Source organism: Sardina pilchardus, chromosome 17 (genome assembly GCF_963854185.1).
Source record: "Sardina pilchardus chromosome 17, fSarPil1.1, whole genome shotgun sequence".
Taxonomy (NCBI): Eukaryota; Metazoa; Chordata; class Actinopteri; order Clupeiformes; family Clupeidae; genus Sardina; species Sardina pilchardus.
The window spans coordinates 12,727,294-12,747,280 of record NC_085010.1 but is presented as its reverse complement, the minus strand read 5'-3'; the positions used below and the strand labels follow the sequence as shown (position 1 = coordinate 12,747,280).

The window sequence follows — 19,987 nt, the reverse complement described above, 5'->3', positions numbered from 1 at the left end:
ACTTCAGTCAAGGTAACCAGTGCACCAGGCCAAATATCTGAACACTTACAGGGAGCTACACCAGACGCGTAATTGAAGTGTTCCATTCGAGAAGCTTATGCTGCAGCAGTTAATAATCACAATAATCAATGGAAGTAGCTACACCAGGCGCGACAGTGGCACATACATTCGGAAACAAATAGACCCATCTTCTAAAATGGATTTTACATGTTGCAAACGGAACGCTTCAGTTACGCGTCTGGCGTAGCTCCCCTGTAATATAAGCAAGGTGAACTGTATTCGCACCAGCTCGAGCTGCTGTAGCCAGCAGCTAAAGCAGGCAGGCAGCTACAGCGCTACACTCTGGGGACATAGAGACAGAAAGTCTGTGTGAGTAAGGGACACAGAGACAAAGTGAAACATTTGAGATTTGAAACAGAATTCTGATTACTGTAATTCTGAACTTGGGAAAATAAAAGAACCTAACCTAACTTTTTCACAAGCAGCAGACTGGACTGAAGGTCCATGCAGTCACTCACGAATGCCAGATGTCCTGATCTTGTTTTGTCCCTTTTGACATGGGAGCCCACCCAGACTCTGTCATATTGGACTAGCTAAGACCTAGGGGCAGGGTGGATGGCAGCGAGCCTGGACAAGCTCGAACCTGCTTGTCGTGAGATGTCCTCACTCACGACTGAAATCAGAGTTGGATGGCACACACGTAACGTCATCAAAAACGTCCTGCCCAGAATCCACCATTACGCCTTGACTTATTGACACTGACACAGTCCTCTCCTTTATCGCTGATCGCTAGCCTTGATGCCATCTTATTTGGCGGGGGGCCACATCGATCCCCTGTTCCGCTTCCGCCAGTCTAAAGAGACAGTCGTGCCACAATAAAAGCGTAATAATTACGGGAAAAAAACTCAATGTAAAAAAGGCCTTGAGGGACACAAGGTGACCTTGTGTAAAAGAAGAGGAATAATGATGTATTGCCATGGTAACGTGTGTATATGTGTGTGTGCGCAAGGGAAACGTGACTCCAGACACACCCAGGTCAGATGAGCTCAAGAGAATCTGGACCCCAACATTCAGTTCAGTGTGTCTCTGGGTGTGTTTACTCACAAACAGTACTTCAGAGCGTGTGTGTGTATGTGTGAGTGTGTGTGTGTGTGTGTGTGTGTGTGAATTTTTGTGCATGTGCATAATGTTACGGAGGAGTTCAATTACAGTCACAAGATACACATAATTGTGTATGCGTGTTTCTGTGTGTGAGCTGTATGCGTATATGAGTGTGAATGGATGTTTGTGTGTGTGTTTCGTGTTTGATTGGATGTGTGTCTAGATGTCTGTGTGTGTGTGTGCATGTGTGTCTGTGTGTGAGTGAGTGTGTGTGTCTGTGTGTGAGTGAATGTGTCTCTCCGTGTGTGTGTGTGTGTGTGTGTGTGTGTGTGTGTGTCTGTGTCTGTGTGTCTGTGTGTGAGTGAGTGTGTGTGTCTGTGTGTGTGTGTGTGTGTGTGTGTGTCTCCGTGTGTGTGTGTGTGTGTGTGTGTGTGTGTGTGTGTGTGTATGTGTGAGAATGTGTGTGTGTACGTGTGTGTATCTGTGTCTGAGTGAATGTGTGTCTCTGTGTGTGTGTGTGTGTGTGTGTGTGTGAGAGAGAGAGAGAGAGAATGTGTGTGTGTGTGTGTGTGTGTGTGAGAGAGAGAGAGAGAGAGAGAACTCACCACTCCTGTGTGCTTCTTGCATGACTCCAGAGAGACAGACATATCTCCGTTTCTCCAGCTGTCATCGCCAATCTCGTCGCTCTGGAGGAACTCACCCAGCTTCTGCACACTGTGGGAACGCACAGGACCGTTAGACACACACACACACCCACACACACACACACACACACACACACACACAACCACAAACACACACTCATGCCTCTCTCTCTCTCTCTCTCTCTCTCTCTCGCTATGTCTCTCTCTCTCTCTCTCTCTCTCTCTCTCTCTCACACACACACACACACACACACCTCACACTCTCTTGTTACACATATCTCCCATGTCTTTGACAGTAAGAAGTCTGCAGGGACAGCATGTGGCACTGACAGAAACCTGATGTAGGCATTACTAATGATAAGGATGCACTAATATACTGTATCAGATATAAGATAGGCTAACATTGCTCTTGGCCTATATCAGCTATATTGACTGTTAAATGTAGAACTCTTAATAAAATTAATATAACGTTTGATTGGCATTTATTGTGTCATGACATAAAATCATTCAAAACTTCTTCATCTCAGTTACCATAATAAACTAAATAAGAAAATTGACCTCACTTAAATTCAATTCAATCTTATTATTTCGTGAAGCCTCATCTTTACTTTGTGTCACAGTGCTTGAGGGAGCACAAAGCCTGAATTCCCTATGGAAATTGGTGACAGTGGCAAGAAAACGGAAAAACCCACACAAAGGTGACCTTGTGTACATGAAGGAGAATAATGGTGTGTTTCCATGGTAACAAGTGTTTGTGTGTGTGTGTGTGTGTGTGTGTGTGTGTGTGTGTGGCGGGGGTTATCACAGTCATTAGTCTTGATGAAAGGGTCGACACCTTCAGCTCATTCTCTCCAAAACTGAGCTTCTGGTATTCCCAGCTAATGCAGCGATTCCCTAACAAATCAGCATCCATCTTGGCTAATCTCCACCTTTTGGCCACGGGCCACGGTACACAACTTGGCTGTCGCAACTGACGAGCGGCTAAATGTCTCTGAGCATGTAGACTCACAGGGGAGCTACACCAGGCGCGTAACTGAAGCGTTCCGTTCGCGACGCGTAAAATCAATTTTTAGAAGACTGGTCTATATTTTTCGAATGTACGTACCACTGGGTCGCGTCTGGTGTAGCTACTTACCTTAATTATAGTGATTATTAACTACTGCAACATACACTTTGCAAATGGAACGCTTCAGTTACACGCCTGGTGTAGCTCCCCCGTCAGTCACAAATGGGGCTTTTCCACTGCATGGTATCAGCTCAGCTCAACTCGACTCTACTCGATTTTGGTGCCAGGTGTTCGTTTTCCCCTGAAATAAAGTACCCCCATAAGCTAGCCGATTGCCATACTGTAGCAACACTGAAGAAAACATGTAATGACATTAAAAGTCACCTTTTGGTACCGGCTCAGCTCGCTTGGAACCTCAACGGGGGTGATACCAAAAATAGTACCCGGTACAAGTTTTGGCCAATGGAAAACCAAAACAAAGCGAGTTGAGTCGAGATGAGCTGGTACCATACAGTGGAAAAGCTCCAAAATTCACGTTGAGCTATACTGTTGATTCTAAATAATACAGAGATCAGAGCTTATCTAACACTTATACCACACAACCTCTTGTGCAGGCCATGGTTCTTTCCAAACTGGACTATTGCGATGCGCTGTTAGCTGGCCTATCTGCGTGTGTAGTGAGATCATTACAGATGATTCAAAATGCAGCTGCACATCTTTAATCAGCCAAAGAAGACCCATCTAACTCCTCTGTTAGTTACTTCATTGGCTTCCCATAGCAGGCCGAATTAAACTCAAATCCCTCACTCTGGTTGATAGCGCAATTAACGGATCTAAATCTTGAAATCGTGATTCTGCCATCCAGCTACACCCTGCTTTTGGCCACGGCATGAACTCACTCACTTTTCAGTGAATCCAGTGAATGGAGTAAACAACAACAGAATAAAGGAGGACAATGGTGTGTTGCCATGGTAACTGTGTGGGGGGTGGGATGGGATGGGGTGGGGGAGCGGGGCTCACCTGACCAGAGCCTTTACAGCGAAGCGAACGACAGTCGAGAGGAGAAAGAGGGGCGTGACCAGGATGTGGAAGAGAGCCAATGAGGCGAAAGCTTTGGAGGGGCTCAGCCTCTCCTCGTTCAGGTAGGCATGGGTCACAAAAGTCTGCAGAGAAACACACACACACACACACATTTACACGCACATAAACGTTTACCGATACACAGATACACACACAAATACTGTACATGCACAATCCCACACACATAGATACACACACACACACACACACACACACACACACACACACACACACACACACACACACACACACACACACACACACACACACACACACACACACACACACACACACACACACACACACACACACACACACACACACACACACACACACACACACACACACACACACACACACACACACCAACCATGTCAAACACTCTTTAGTGCAAGCAATAAGTGAATCAGATAAAAGATAACTCAATCTTTCAGTGATGGCAAAAGTATCTCTAATGGAGTTAAATGGAGTGAATCCCCTCTTACCGCTAACACGGCAGCTATGGGAATGGCCGCGTTCATGAAGACTGTGAAGAGAAGGGAAAAAGACAAAAAGGGAAATCCGTCAATCTTGATACTGACCAGAGGCCCTTTGAATATGTGGCCATTAAGACAAAGACCAGCGCTCTGCCGCTCAAGAGCCATCCCATAATTCACAAGGAGCTCGGCTCTAGTGATGTCACGTCTTGACTACTGTAACTCCCTCCTAACGTGTCTCCCTGCTTGTGTGGTGAGGCCACTGAAGATGGTCCAGAATGTGGTGGTGGCCCACAACCCAAAGGGGCACACACGTTACCACGCTGTTCATTGATCTCCATTAGCCGCTAACGCATGCCTACAAAGTGTTTGCTGGGTTTGCTGCTGTGCTGACACTTGCTTAAATGCTCTTATGAAAAGCTTCTGTTACCCCTTGGCCACTGCACTTCTCCACAGAATGTCATCTGGCACTGCCACCATCCACCCCGTCCGCCCACACATGGGGCAATCCAGACCTTTTTTTCATCCGTACTGGAACGGCCTACATTACCAAGCGCTACTAGAGTGGGGGTGTCCCTCTTTTATCTTCAAGAAGCTCTTGAACACCCAACTCTTCTACCAACCAGCCTTTTCCCTCTACCACTAGCTCCTGCAAATACACTTTGACTAGCACTTACATTAGTTACTTACAGTAGTATTTGTTGTTATCTAGGATCTCCTTGTAATGTAGCTTGAATGATAATTTGTAAGCTCCTTTTCTAGATAAAAAGCCTCTGTGAAAAAGGCATGACATCACCCAAGAGTTCACTTTCTGATGCTCTGCTACAAACAAGCAAACAGTAAGTACTGTATGATATTATCAAAGCGGAATTGAAACAATGAAAGAGAGAGAGAGAGAAAGAGAAAGAAAGAGAGAGACAGAGAGGGAGGCAAAGACAAACACAGACAGACATGAGCCCTTTTTCCATAAGATTTTCAAGCGAATTAACTCATTTTGAGAGAAATTAAAAGCACAAAAATGAGAGTGAAAGGGTGGAAACAAGAAGAGTGACAGAGAGACTAAACAGAAAGAGACAGAGAATGAGAGGAACAAAGACAGAGATAGACAAACATAGAGAGTGAAAGAGTGGAGAGACAGACATAGAGAGTGAGAGAGAGGAAGCGAGAGAGAGAGAGAGAGAGAGAGAGAGAAAGATGAGTAAGAAGTCTCACTGGACATGGAGGTGTAGAAGGCGAAGGTGCGCAGGCTGGTGAGCTCTTTGCCCCGTGTGTCCTCCACGCTGTCGCAGAAGATGTTCTCCCAGGCATAGAGCTTCAGCAGCTTGATGCCCTTCAGGATCTCAGTGGTCTTCTTCAGACGCTCCGTGGAGTAATCCTACGAGGGGAGAGACAACCCATCATGGTGGTGGTGGCGGCAGTGTAGTGGTTAAGGAGCTGGGCTAGCATGCAGCAGCCTGAAAGCTGTTGGTTCAACTCCCAGCTTCCACCATTGTGCCCTTGAGCAAGGCACTTAACCCCAAATTGCTACAATGTAATCCCTTGTTATATAGTTGACACATGTAAGACACTTTGGACTAAAAAAAGTGTCTGCTACTGTAAATGTAATGTAATGTAAATCATTAAAGCCTCCCAAAGCAGGCAATCCTTTTTCATCATTAGGTTAAGGTACTGCCCCTGCCGTGTCGATATATAATTCAGCTCTGTTTTTGTCGGAGCTGCTCAGTAAACTGCATAGTTTATCAAAAGTTTGTCAGGTAAAACTTTCCGTGTTGTGGAAAGTGTCTGTACAAGTGAGTGTTAACGTGTTTTTTTTATGTCTGTATGAGTGCATCATAAGCTACTGGATGCCTACATTTCTCACAGGATACATAAAGTATCTATCTAGCCAGGAGAGGAGAGGCGACAAAGAGAAAGAGAGAAATGAAGATATGAAGAGAATGATAATGAGAGAGCGAGGAGAGAAAGAACGAGGTGAATTAGAGAAATTGGATGAGACTCATGAGAGTGATACTGCCACGAAAGAGCAAGGAAATTGGGATGAGACAAATGAAAAACAGAAAGCAATAGGGGTAGCAGGCATCGGAACGTGGTTAGCAGAAATTACATTATTACAGAAATGACTCATGGTGCTTTCGAAATACTCTGGCTCATTATTGTTTAACACATGACCTTTCGGTTGCCATTGGATGCACGATATAACAGCTCAAAAGAGAAAGGACATTTGAAGACGCAAACGAAAAACAAAAGCAACAGGGGGTAGGAGCACAGGAGGGACATAGGAGGTGCTCAAATAAAGTAACTGAACTTAACTGAAATGTGGTTAGCAGAAATTACATTACAGGAAAGACTCGGAGAGCCTTCAAAATACCTCAGCTCATAAATTACGTGACCTTTTTGTTACAATTGGATAAAGGGAGATAAAGGTACAAAAGAGAAATTGTGTTTTGCGACAAAAACGGAAAAAAGAACGCAACATGGGCAGCAGACATCGAAATGTGGTTAGCAGGAAATTACGTTATCACTGACATAACTCTTCTACTTCCAATTCCAAAATACCTCAAGCTCATAAATCGTTTAGCACATGACCTTTTGATACCACTGTTCCCATCGATTCTGCTTCATATTGACTCCCCTAACAGCATGAGTATCTTAATGGTGTTCCTCTCTGTTGGCAGAGTTGCTTCTAACACCACTCCCTGCACCCCATTTGTTTGCGTTACGTTAGTTTATCAGCCTATTTATCAGGGTGGTATCTCAAGCGAGCCTAAACTGCTAAGGGCATTACCAGGATCAAATAAACACAGTGCCACATAAGGGGAAGGCAGGTATGTAAATAACCATCTAACGTTATCCCACAGAGGTGACAGTAGATGTCCAAACATGCCCCTATATGTGCATGCATGTGTGTGTCCACGTATGCGTATACCTATGTGTGTGTGTGTGTGTGTGTGTGTGTGTGTGTGTCTGTGTGTGTGTGTGTGTGTATGTGTGTGTGTGTGTGTGTGTGTGTGTGTGTGTGTGTGTGTGTGTGTGTGTGTGTGTGTGTGTGTGTGTGTGTGTGTGTGTGTGTGTGTGTGTGTGTGACTCACCAGTGTGCTCTTCTGGGTGTCAGCCAGCTTGGTGGCGATGAGGTACTGGATGGGTGCCAGCAGGACAATGACAGCCGCCCCGATGAGAGCACTCTCCCTTAGCAGGTAGTAGAGCAGTATCACCCCCATGATGATCTGCACACACACACACACACACACACACACACACACACACATATACACACACACACACACACACACACACACACACACATACACACACACACACACACACACACACACAATCTTCCTTTAGCAAAGTAGTAGAAGTCTGGCCTCAGAAGATTAGCTTTATAATCAGAATCTGAGCTCAACCCTAGGCTACTTTGTTCATCAGGGAAGTCTACAGTGATGAGATGAATCTCAAATCCGATATGCAGTCAAAATAACTTTACTCGGAATGACATTTTGCGTCTGATCACAATTACACACAAGTGGTTGACTCAGAGACTAATTGTTTTGTTCCAGCATTGAGATGTCTGTAAACAACTAAACCCAAAAGCCATGGTCAAGTGGTTGACTCAGAGACTAACTGTTTTGTTCCAGCATTGAGATGTCTGTAAGCAACTAAACCCAAAAGCCATGGTCAAGTGGTTGACTCAGAGACTAATTGTTTTGTTCCAGCATTGAGATGTCTGTAAGCAACTAAACCCAACCCCATTGGTCATAGTGACTCAACATTGGTGGACGCTGTGAATCCCTCAAGGCTGTTTTATGCTTTTATGCGTCGACTTCACGCGGTGACTACGCCGCTGCCTTGGTGCACAGCGAGAGCTTTTCTAAGTTCTGCGTCTTCCACCACCGACAAGTTTAAACTGCCGTGCTTAAATATTAATGTTATTATTATTTGCCATTTCAGTCCCTGTGGTCTGCATCATCTCAACACGAAAGTAAAAATCTTTGGAGGTACACATCAAATGACAGCATAGGTTAATAGTGATGCAGAGGGCTTCGATTCAACACTGAAGCATAAAGAACCCTTCTCTGTGAGTCTCTTTCAGGGCTGGTACTAAGTCTCTGCTGCCTGTTCTGTCCGTCTCTCTCATACTGTCCCTCTCTGCATAAATGGCAACTTACTGAAAGGGTACAGCAAGGGTGCGACCGAGTCCTCACGCACTTCACAATTTCACAGAGGGACAGTCCTAAACCCTCACAAACTTAGTGGGCAAATGGAGGTCTTTGAGTCTTTGAAGGAAGACACAGGCTGAATCCCAATCTCTCCCCTCACAGACTAACAGACTTTGAAGCGTGTTGCCATGAACTTTTTGAGGGATTAGGGCTGTCCCACTGCAAAACTGTCAAGTGCAGTGAAAGGGTGTGAAGGAGCCCTTTCTGTGCCCTTTCCGTAATTCTGAAATGTACATCAGTTAACAGCGTTGTGACGTGAAGCACGGGGTTCCCCAAAGGGAGGTTGGAAGCTTGAAAAAACCTGAGTGAACAACTGACATAAAACAACATAATTGTAAAACAAGATGTAAACGTATGCAACAGGTTTTTTTTGTTGTCAATTTAAGGATAGTTCACAGGTGCTGTCCCATTCTTGTTATTAGCATTCTGAACCCTTACAGCCTATTAAACTTGACAATTTATAAACGGGTGTCAGTTAAGTCTTTGAGGGTTCAGGGCTTAGACCTTAGGCCCAATTCACACCGAAGATCCGCGACGAGACGAAAACCGTCGCAGAATGAGTTGCAGCAGTGTGAATTAAATGTTGTACGTCATCGCAAGCTGTTGCAAGCCATTGCAAACCATCACAAAGCATTCAACATGTCTAGTCGCCGTTGCATTTAGAACGTCGCAGCTCATCCCGTCGCAAATCTTTGGTCTGAACCCCACTTTAGGGATGAGATCAGGGTTCACCCATTGAGTTTCTCACCTGGACAGGCATGGCCCAGAGGTTCGGGCAAAGGAAGAGGAACCACATCAGCTGGTTGGTTTCTATAGCAACCAGGTTGTTGATTTGGCCGAGGGTCATCTCGCCCATGGACATGTTGGAGGTGGAGAGGCGCAGAATCTTGTTGTAGATCATGGCCTAGAACACACACGAACGCACACAAACACACACACACACACACACACACACAAACACACACACACACACACACACACACACACACACACACACACACACACATTAAACACTTGTATCATCAAATTACAAAACAAATAATAAAAAAAAACGTTGCATGCATGTAGTATGAAATATGGGTTGAGTCACATTCCTGTGACATACTGTATAAAACATTAAATACTGAAGCATACTCACTGGCAGTCACCCTAAAACAAGCTGCAGTTCATCAAAACAATGCATGAGTAATTGGCAATCCTGGATAACACTTTGACCTGACTGAGTTGGGTGGCCAGAGTCTTTATATAGGAGCGGCAGATTAGCCGAAGGCTAAAGGGTTCGAGTCCGAGTTCGACTTGTTCGCATGAGAAATTTCGCATCAGACGAAACTGTTCCGAATTTTTTTTCCATCGCAACGAACTTCCTCCGCAGTTTGCACAGACTAATAGAACATGTGTGTTTAATAGCCTGTTTATAATAGCAATTTTGTGCTTATGTTTTGCACAAAAACAAAATCGGACTCGGTGTACGCATAAAATGGCTAAATTTGGCTAAATTGAATTAAAAACGATAAGTACAGTGAATAGATCTAGTCACTGTGTTCAGACTGTGGTCTAACCATGTCAAATATTTAGTCTTAGCTGTTTGGCTGCAAGCATACATCACTGGTTTTGCAGGCTGGATGCCAGCATGCAGTTTAAGACAGTTGGAGAGTGTCATCACTTCAAAGTGAGAACTTCACGCAGCAGCACTTAACGTTTTCTGCCAGTGGAAAACAGATGCAATGGTAAGTGCAGGACATCCTTAATAGCTCAGAGTATTTGACAATCTATGTACTTGACTAATTCAAATGCTTGAATCACAAAACAAAGTCCGAGGAGGAGACTCCTGACAGGTCCATTAGGTTGCGATATACTCTGTGAAACATCTTGTGGTATTATTCTGTGTGCTATCATTATCTGTTAGTATTATGTCCTTACCAAAGTCTCAGTGGTTGTAGCTTGTTACAGACTTGTTTCCTGAAACCTTTCTTGATGGACATGTGTACAGTGTGTGTATGTGTGTGTGTGTGTGTGTGTGTGCACGCGTGTGTGTGTGTGTGTGTGTAATCAGCTAGAGGATTTCCTGCTTGTGATTGTGCTTGTTGTCATTGTTCTTACCAGCAAAGCTCCTCTGAGATTGATACCAGTTTCTATGGTAACGTAGTATGATGCCTGCAAGAATGTCCGTTGCAGAACCAGGGCGAGGAACAGCAGAACTGCCAGTACAGGAGTGTTCTCCAGCAGCTCCGTGGACTCCATGAAGTAGACCCCAGTAGAGTTCTGCAGCACATGTACACACACACACACACACATACAAAATCAACCACAAAAAACAGATGTTCTATGTCACACACACATACCTTCACTGCAAAGATACATATATCACTGAACGCCGAGCAATATTATCATTTCCGCTAATTAAAGAAAGTAAAGAATTAAAGATTAAAGAATTCTTATGCTACAGTTCATGAATTGTGTGGGTGGAAATATCCTTGAGTACTGTCAAGTAAATGGTTGTCACCTCAGATTCAATTGGCTTGCTAAGGCTTAAGCCACGGAAGACACAACAACCTCTTTAAATTTACATAAACATTAATGCAGAATCACCCAAGTATTAAACGACTGATGAAAACAGAAGGAAATACACACACACATTAGGAGAAGGATTAAAAACAAAACATAAGATCTCAGCCAGATGTGACCTTGCAACTTGAAGTGTACAAGCTGGTAAGAGACACAGAGAGAGAGAGAGAGAGAGAGAGAGAAAGAGATAGAGAGAGAGAAATAAATAAATGGAAGAACGAGAGAGGCGAGAGGATGAACGATTGTGAGGTCCGTGTGGAATTTTCCGTGTCAGAGTGACATGCCGTCCACTCCAACTCTCTCTCGCCTCTCTTCGTTTATCACGCCGACACAAAGCATACCCCACAACGGTCTGATACTGGGGTGCCAATTACCCATGATGCCATGCTCTGACCCTGCCAATTACCCATGATGCCCTGCGCTGTCCCTGCCAATAACAAAGCCTGCACTCAAAATAGCCATAATGCATGATCCACAGAATGCAAAGTATCAAACCTACACATCTAAACAATACCGATCTCATATTCATGAAATATACCCACTCCACAAATCCCTATAAACTCACACACACTACTGTGACATAGCAGTCTATCAACACCTCTCTCACAATTCATATATATTTGTCCACAACGTCAGTGTAGAACAAAGCAACAGTACATCCCCCATCAAAGCTATGACATCTCATGATCATGATACTACCTCTGTGTTCCATACCTCTCTATCTTCAAAAAACTCTTGGAAGACCCAAGAATACCTCCTCACCTAACACTTCTAACAATCTAACACACCTCACACACTCCACACTTTGACCTGACTAGCACTTCAAATATAGGTACTAATATAGGTACTCTTATTCTGCAGTACAGTAACAGCATTGACAAATGCAGTAATAATTCTCCTCTGAGTCTCCTCTGTAGAGTAGCTTAAATTCTATACTCTTTTGTAAGCCTCTTTGGATAAAAGGGTCTGCTGAAAGAACAAATATATGTAAATGAATCCTTCCCACCCACCTAGAGTCATGGGGTGCATAAAATAGCATCTAAAACACTTCTAAATTTCAATTCCCTCTGACACCATTTTGAGATGCCCTGGCAAAGGCTGCTATGCTGAAATATGTGGGCACATAGGTTTGTAGCACTGTAAATTTGTTTGTCTGAAATTTGAATTATGTATGGCACTTCAAGGCCACCGTATACTGTATATGTGAGATGAAAGGCTTTTAAAACAAATAACCCTTGTGAGTGCCACTATTCCACCCTCTGACATGTTTTTCTTTCTATTTTCAAAATCAGGAACAACAGGCCTACAATCAATTATTGCTGTTCAGCTACACACACCTTTTCTCCAGCCTTCAAGCCACAACTACTGTCCAACCTTTACCCTTTCACACAAATGGCCTCCTGACAACAACAACTGCTTAAAACCATTATCTTCATGAGGTCCGCTCATGATAATAACAGTTAAAAATCCTATGTAACCTATACCACGACACGGTCAGTGTATACATCATAGATACGCATATATTCATATCTTAGTCCTTTATTGAATCAGCCCTCAACCCAAGTTTGCATGAATGACACAGGAGCGGAAAGACACGCAAACCTCCAGAGAGACATGTGTGTATGAATGATTTAGGCCGGTGATAATTTGTGTATTCCATGTTGTCTGTTTCGCAGAACTGATGTCATGGCGGAGACAGAAGTGAAAAACAGAGCAGACGCCTCTATGACATCACAATGGGGGGTGAGTCACTAGGAAACGGACCACCCGGAATCTCGAGGCCAGACAGTGATGGGAGACGGTTCCCGCTGCCTCTTACACTCCCACCACGCAAAGCATTACAGTACATTACACACACACACACACACACACACACACACACACACACACACACACACGCTCTCTCTCTCTCTCTCTCTCTCACACACACACACAAACACACAAAACATACACACAAACCACACACACAAACACACACACACACACACACACACACAAACACGTCTGAACCCACTGTGTTGTCAACGAGTGTTGGTGCCGCCACAACAGTGCTGTTGCGTTTCTCCAGGTTGCTGACGATGCCGGAGATGCAGAGTGGCCCGGCGAAGCCCAGCAGGTCGGCCAGGTAACGGAACGTGCTGCTCAGCAGAATGGGACGCCCAAAGGCCCGGTACATGGACTTCCAGATGGACGGAGCCTTCTCAGGGTCCTCCGTATGCTGTGGACCAAACGAGAACAGAACACACACACACACACATGTACACTGTTAGAACACACACATACCCACACATTCTCTCTTTCTCCCTTTCTTATGCCCCTGGTATTGGTCTGAACTACATACTGTAAGTTGTAGAATACAGTAATTGAAGACAATTTTTTTTGTAAATTTCACCCTTATTCCCTCTCTTTCTCTTCCTCTTTTTCTCTCTCCCTCTCATACAGACCCACACACATAAGCGTAGCCACACACACACATACACGCACACACACACACACAGACACACACACACACACACACACACACAAAACCCCTCTCTCTCTCACACCAACCCACCCTCTGTTCCTCGTAGGCGTCTTTGAGCCTGAGGTAGTTGGTGAGGGCGCGCATGGCGATGGGTAGCTTGCCGATCTTCTTGAGCTCGATGGGCCGCTTGTGGGCACCCATGATGAGGGGGTTCATCCACCAGTAGGTGGCCTTGGACAGCAGGTTGACGAAGGGCTGCAGGAAGCGGACTCCCAGGTCCTGGAGGTCCTCCGGCGGCTTCACCTTCTGGGGGCTGGCGAAGAAAACGTACTTCTGCACAGACGACAGGGAGCAGACGTGGGAACGTTTCAGAAGAATGAAACAGTATAGATTCCGGCACACTATATAGCCCACCACATACACATTACATACTACACTTAATATTATTATGTTCATCATACACATACACATACACATACACGCACGCACGCACGCACGCACGCACGCACGCACGCACGCACGCACGCACGCACGCACGCACGCACGCACGCACGCACGCACGCACGCACGCACACACACACACACACACACATTTAAAATGTCAACTGTTTACTCTGACTGTGAAACTATCCATATACATGTTTGTATTTGTAGACCGACTGATTAACTATACTCAGATTAACTGCGTGACTGACCAATTAACCTTTGACCCAGGAAGTAAAAGACGCACCCTGACTCTGATGACATTGACCTCTACAGCCATAAGCAGGCCGTAGAGAATGACCAGCATGGCCGTGATACAGAAGCGCAGGTGCTGCGGGCCTTTCTCCGACTCCACGAACTTCCACAGCTTAATGGTCTTTGTGATGAAGGCCAGCACCCAGTAGATGAACAGGGCTGCATCAGACACAGAGGACATGACGGGGGTATCATTTGATGGTGTTTACTGTGTACATCTGAATCATCTTTCATTCACCTTTTACATTTTTTATAGACTGGTGAACTGATAGACCGACATACCAGAAAGAGATAGAAAGATAGAAACAGACAGTAGATAGTAGATAGTCAAATCAGATTGATAAATAGACAAATAGATTTCTAGACAGACAGAGGGCCTGATAGATAGATAGATAGATAGATAGATAGGTAAATAGACAAGGGCCAGCTGGAATTGCGAAAAGAAAAAATGTAAAGGCATTTCATCAGTCCATCAACAAACAATCCATTCATTTCCATTCTTCCATCAATTGTGTACACGTTTATTAATTTAGCAGACTCTTTTATCCAAAGCGACTTTCAGAATGAGGTCTAACGTTACTGCATAAGACAACACCATTACTGCAGGAGCACAAGAGTGAAAACATTAGGCTGAAAGTCTCACCCAACAGCAGCTTGGGGAAGTTGGCCGTCTCGATGTTGTGGTAGTACACCACTGAGGTGGTGGCCGCGATAAAGCCGATGAAGGCCGGCATGAACAGATGGAGATGAGGGGTGATCATCGTCCTGTAAGCACACAGGACACAGCACACAGCATCTTCTTCAGAGGAATACTAAACACCAGCAACACATAGGAGGCCTCTCTCAACATCCCTCCTCGATCCTCGATGCTCGGTCCTCCACACTCGTTCCCACTGATCTATAACAAGCACTGGATAGACTATCTCATTATTGCCGCCCTATCATTCTTTATCTAGATCAGTGAGAACGAGGACCGAGAATGGAAGGGAGGATATATCAAACATGAATGAGAGGCACCCAGACTGAACACTAACTAGCTAATAGCTAATTGATGCTAAGCTAATAGCTAATTAATGCTAAACAGATTTGCTAAATTGATTGAGCTTTGATTGAGCTAAGCTAATTTGCTTATCAGTACACAGGCATAGGATCTTCATCGTTATATTTGAATGTGTTGAATCAACCAAGGGCTGAAATTAAAATATAATCAGACAAGGACATCAGCAAATATTCAAATCATAAATAGTGGATCTGAATTGTTCACAATTATCAACATTAACATACCTATTTCAACATGTGTTCTCTAACCCACACACTCCTAACAATATTTGAAATGAGTAAATCATTATTAGTAGTACTACATGTAAGTATTACATTAGCACTACTGTCTATTGCATTGGGCTATGCTCCAAAATCCAATTAATTAAATAATAAAACCAAAATATTGTTATTTGTTGAATATTTGTGTGTGTCTCTCTCTCTCTCTCTCTTGTTATTTTCCTTCAGCAAGTATTACAGTAAAATATAGCTGACACGGCGTCATGCCTGGCCTAGGCCTACTTTAATTTCACACGTCCCGCTAAAGGCCCAGCATTGACAGCTTCACACACTACACATAGTGCCTGTCTCTGGCAGTGACGTCAATGGCAACATACCACACTAAACTGGCCACTAATGAAACTGAAATGAGAATCTCTTGCTTCACTTGGTGTTTGGACCCCTCTTTAAATGTTTTTCATATCTTCTAGTTGGTTGGGTTCAAATGACGTGAACTACTTAACAATGCTTAATGAGCTGTATCATCTTAGATCCGGATATTTTTTCCGGCTGCTTTCAAGATGTGTCTCAGACATGGCAACAGTGAGAGTAAGCCATAAAGTCATAGTCAAACACACACACACACACACACACACACACACACACACACACACACACATGCACACATGCATGCACACACAAACACACATACACACACACACACACACACACACACACACACACACAGACACACACACACACACACACAAACACACACACACTCACACACCTAGACACACACACAAACACTCTACTCGCACGTTGAATCATCCAGAGACACACAACCCCTTTTTAGCATTTACTGTAAACCCCTCTTTTAAGGAGGAGGCCGTCTCACATCACATAAACCCCTGAACTGAGGGAGCTTTACTGCACTGAACTTGATGAGGTCGTACATTATGGTTTATCCCTCTCCCAGAAACCTCTCACGGGACAGAATATGAGCCTATGTGCACTTCTCTTTCTCTTCACACACACACACACGCACGCACTCACACACGCACACACGCACACACACACACACACACACATAGACAGACAGACACATATTAGACTACTCCTTTAGCATGACTATCAGGATGACAGTGAGCCAACAGACCCCACTAAGGAAAAGCGTCAAATTACTGTAGCATTAAACGCTGCCTGTGATGCAAATGCCCAAACGTGGTTTGAAATTAGCATCAAATGACACATTGCACTGGATAACTGCTGAACAATTCTGTATTAGTCCCTATCAAACAAATAAGAGAGACTGTATCTTTTAGATTATGGGAGTTTCAGAAAAAATGCATGGAAAAAGAGCAAAGGCGTTCTTTTACAAAACAGTCAAGCTTGACCAGGGCCTAATTTGGACCTTACTGTGACATTCATCCTCTACTCTTTCAGATATAACAAGACAAAGGTCCAATATTTGACATCAAAATAGTTTTCCATCCAGAGAAACGCTGAGAGGAAGAGAGAGAAGGTAGCAGCCCTGCAACGCTGTCAGGAGCCTACAGCAGCTATAGGAGAGCTTTAATCACATCAGAGCAAGACGCCTCTTCATTATCTCAGACATTTCAGAAGCAGAGAAAAAGAGTCATTGGATTTTATATGCATGCGTGTATGTGTGTGTCCATGTGTGTCCAACAAACTCTGTCAGATCAGTGATGCATATTTTGTCTTAAGTTCATGTAATTTCCAGGAAGCAAATATGTATGGGTCAAAAGAATGTACTGCATGAATGCACATATGCACATACATTTGTGTGCAAAAACACCCTGTCAACTGTGACATGTCTGCAATGATTGTGGGTATTGTAGTGTGTGTGTGTGTGCGTGCGTGCGTGCGTGCGTGTCCTTACTGGTTGGAGACGATGCCCTCTGCGATCTCACACACATGGACAAAGAGTAACGTGAAGGTGAGGATCCAGCGCATGTTGTGGCCAGGGAAGTGGAGCCAGGTGTTGTGGTGGATCTGCACTTTTGAGCTTTGACTGCCCCAACCTAAAACAAACACATGCACACACACACACGCCCGCGCGCACGCACACATGCGCACACATGCGCACACACACGCACACACACACACACACACACACACACACACACACACACACACACAGGTTAGATTGATGGCATGTGGCAGTGTCATACCTAAGGATAAATTATTCCTCACAATCCACAGTTCTGCTGTTGAGAGAGAAAGATAAACTGGGTATCATAAGGCACATTTAGAGTTCAGGCTTTACGTGTGAATGCTAATAACAAATTATAGAAAATGTCAACTAGTTTCTATAACAACCTGAACATCAACGTTACATCTCACCGCCCAAACGAAAGGAAGCAGACACTCTGCTAGCTAGCCTAGCTATCACCATACTAAGCTCAATCTGTTAAAACTGAACATTGGGAGTCTGGGCTTTATTTCTACTGCACAAGAGGCGTTATCAATGGGCATCGTTCAAATGACTCCGAACGCTTGGATAGTCCTTCAACCAATCAGACCAACGATTTGGTGCGACTTTTGGATAAGCTAGTTTGTGATTGGACCTAAAGGTTGTGGACAGGAAGCAGGGGAGACAAATGTGCAGGTTTCCAGCCTGAGCTGCCGGGCGAAATCCAGGTCAGGCGGGGTTCACCCGGCATAACGTGGACTCCTATGTGCGAGGGTCTGAAGAGCATCACCGTGTGACACAAAGTGACTAATGACAAGAGGCTACAAATTGAATGGTGCTTGGCCCTGGGATCCTTTGCAGAGAGAGAGAGACCTCTGTGTAAACACTAGCGTGGCCTGGCCACCAGAACTCCACTTACAAGTCCCAGAGGGACACTGACAAACTACCCCTCAACCAGCACTCCCAGGGAAAACTGACTCACTAATGAGAGAGACAGAGAGAGAGAGATAGAGAGAGAGGAGAGAGAAAGAGAGGAGAGAGAGAGAGTGAGAGAGAGAGAGAGAGCGTGTGAGGGAAAAAGAGAGAGTGAGAGGGAGTGTGTGAGAGAGAGAGAGAGAGAGAAATAGGGCAAAATACAGTATACTGTTCCAAAAAGTGTCATTATTACTGTATTCTACAACCTACAGTATGTAGCTTAGACAAATACCAGGGGCAGCCGTGGTGTACTGGTTAGCGCATCGGGCTTGTAACCGGAGGGTTGCCGGTTCGATCCCCGACCAGTCCACCACGGCTGAAGTGCCCTTGAGCAAGGCACCTAACCCCTCACTGCTCCCCGAGCGCCGCTGGTTGGGCAGGCAGCTCACTGCTCTGTGTTGTGTGATTCACCTCACTGTGTGTTCACTGTGTGCTGCTGTGTGTTCACTAATTCGGTTAAATTGGGTTAAATGCAGAGAACTGAATTTCCCTCACGGGATCAAAAAAGTATATATTCTATTTTATTTTTTTCTATTGCATAACAAAGGGAGAAAGAGGTAAAAGACAACAAATGTTACAGAGAGGAAGACGACAGACAAATAAGATGATGGGAGAGATTTGTTTTACTTCATGTGTTAATGTGTTGATGTATGCTAATGCCAAGGTGTGTGGAGGTGAGCCATGAGTATACAAATATGTGTAGAGAGAGAGAGAGAGAGAGAGAGAGAGAAGGAGAGAGAAGGAGAGAGAGAGAGAGAGAGAGAGAGAATGAGACAGAGAGGGAGAGTGCAAATGAAAGCATGTTTCTGAGAGTGCAGGAGCATCTCCACACAAGCTCTAGCGCAAATCCCCCACTACACAAAACATAATCACAGAAATGGCATGGGTCTGGACAGCAGAGCAGAGAGCCTTACTCTCTCAGTCTAAAGCAATTATCTCAAGTAGGAAGCCATTAATGCACTAAGGCAGGCAGCCATCACACTACACTTCACTGCCTGTCCATGTACCAGGGAAGCTACACCGGGCGCGCAACTCAAGCGTTCCATTCACAACGTATAAAAAACATTTCAGAAGACTGGTCTAAGACTGCATTTTGTATGAGCTGCTTTTTTCCTCGATATTTTGCGTTTTTCTGGCACCTTGATATTTGAGAGTGCGGTGTACTACTCTAGAAATGTATGAGCTGCTATCACATCTGGTGTATAGGTACTTCCACTGATTATAGTGGAAGCTAATTGTTGCAGCAGAAGGAACGCGTTAGTTACACTCCTGGTGTAGCTCTCCTGTTAGTCTCTGGTTTCTTATGGACATGTGTCTGATGGACAGATGTTTAAAGTAACTTTAGCTGAAATGCTGGTTCCCTTTGACTATTGTAATGCATGATGCGGGCAACTAAAGTGATGCTCACAGTCAGATGTTGCCATTGATGCGCTAAAGTGATTGAACACGATCAAGGTGTTATCCATGAAACTATTGTGTGTTACTGCAAAGAAGGGAGTACAGAGGATATACCACAGAAAAGCACGCC

At 44.6% G+C, this 19,987-nt stretch overlaps 1 protein-coding gene across 1 annotated transcript in view; it reads right to left on the bottom strand.

The window, feature by feature from the left end:
* abcc9 (ATP-binding cassette, sub-family C (CFTR/MRP), member 9) overlaps positions 1-19,987 on the bottom strand; it is a 59,572-nt gene that overhangs the window by 39,386 nt on the left and 199 nt on the right. Inside the window, exons 2-13 of the mRNA XM_062518223.1 lie at positions 17,452-17,593; positions 14,935-15,056; positions 14,284-14,450; positions 13,644-13,886; positions 13,104-13,307; positions 10,625-10,786; positions 9,273-9,428; positions 7,397-7,531; positions 5,520-5,682; positions 4,317-4,357; positions 3,772-3,914; positions 1,707-1,815 (exon numbers count right to left, since the gene is read on the bottom strand). Of these exons, the coding sequence (XP_062374207.1) occupies positions 1,707-1,815; positions 3,772-3,914; positions 4,317-4,357; positions 5,520-5,682; positions 7,397-7,531; positions 9,273-9,428; positions 10,625-10,786; positions 13,104-13,307; positions 13,644-13,886; positions 14,284-14,450; positions 14,935-15,056; positions 17,452-17,593 (1,787 nt within the window). The remainder of the gene's footprint in view (positions 1-1,706; positions 1,816-3,771; positions 3,915-4,316; positions 4,358-5,519; positions 5,683-7,396; positions 7,532-9,272; positions 9,429-10,624; positions 10,787-13,103; positions 13,308-13,643; positions 13,887-14,283; positions 14,451-14,934; positions 15,057-17,451; positions 17,594-19,987) is intronic.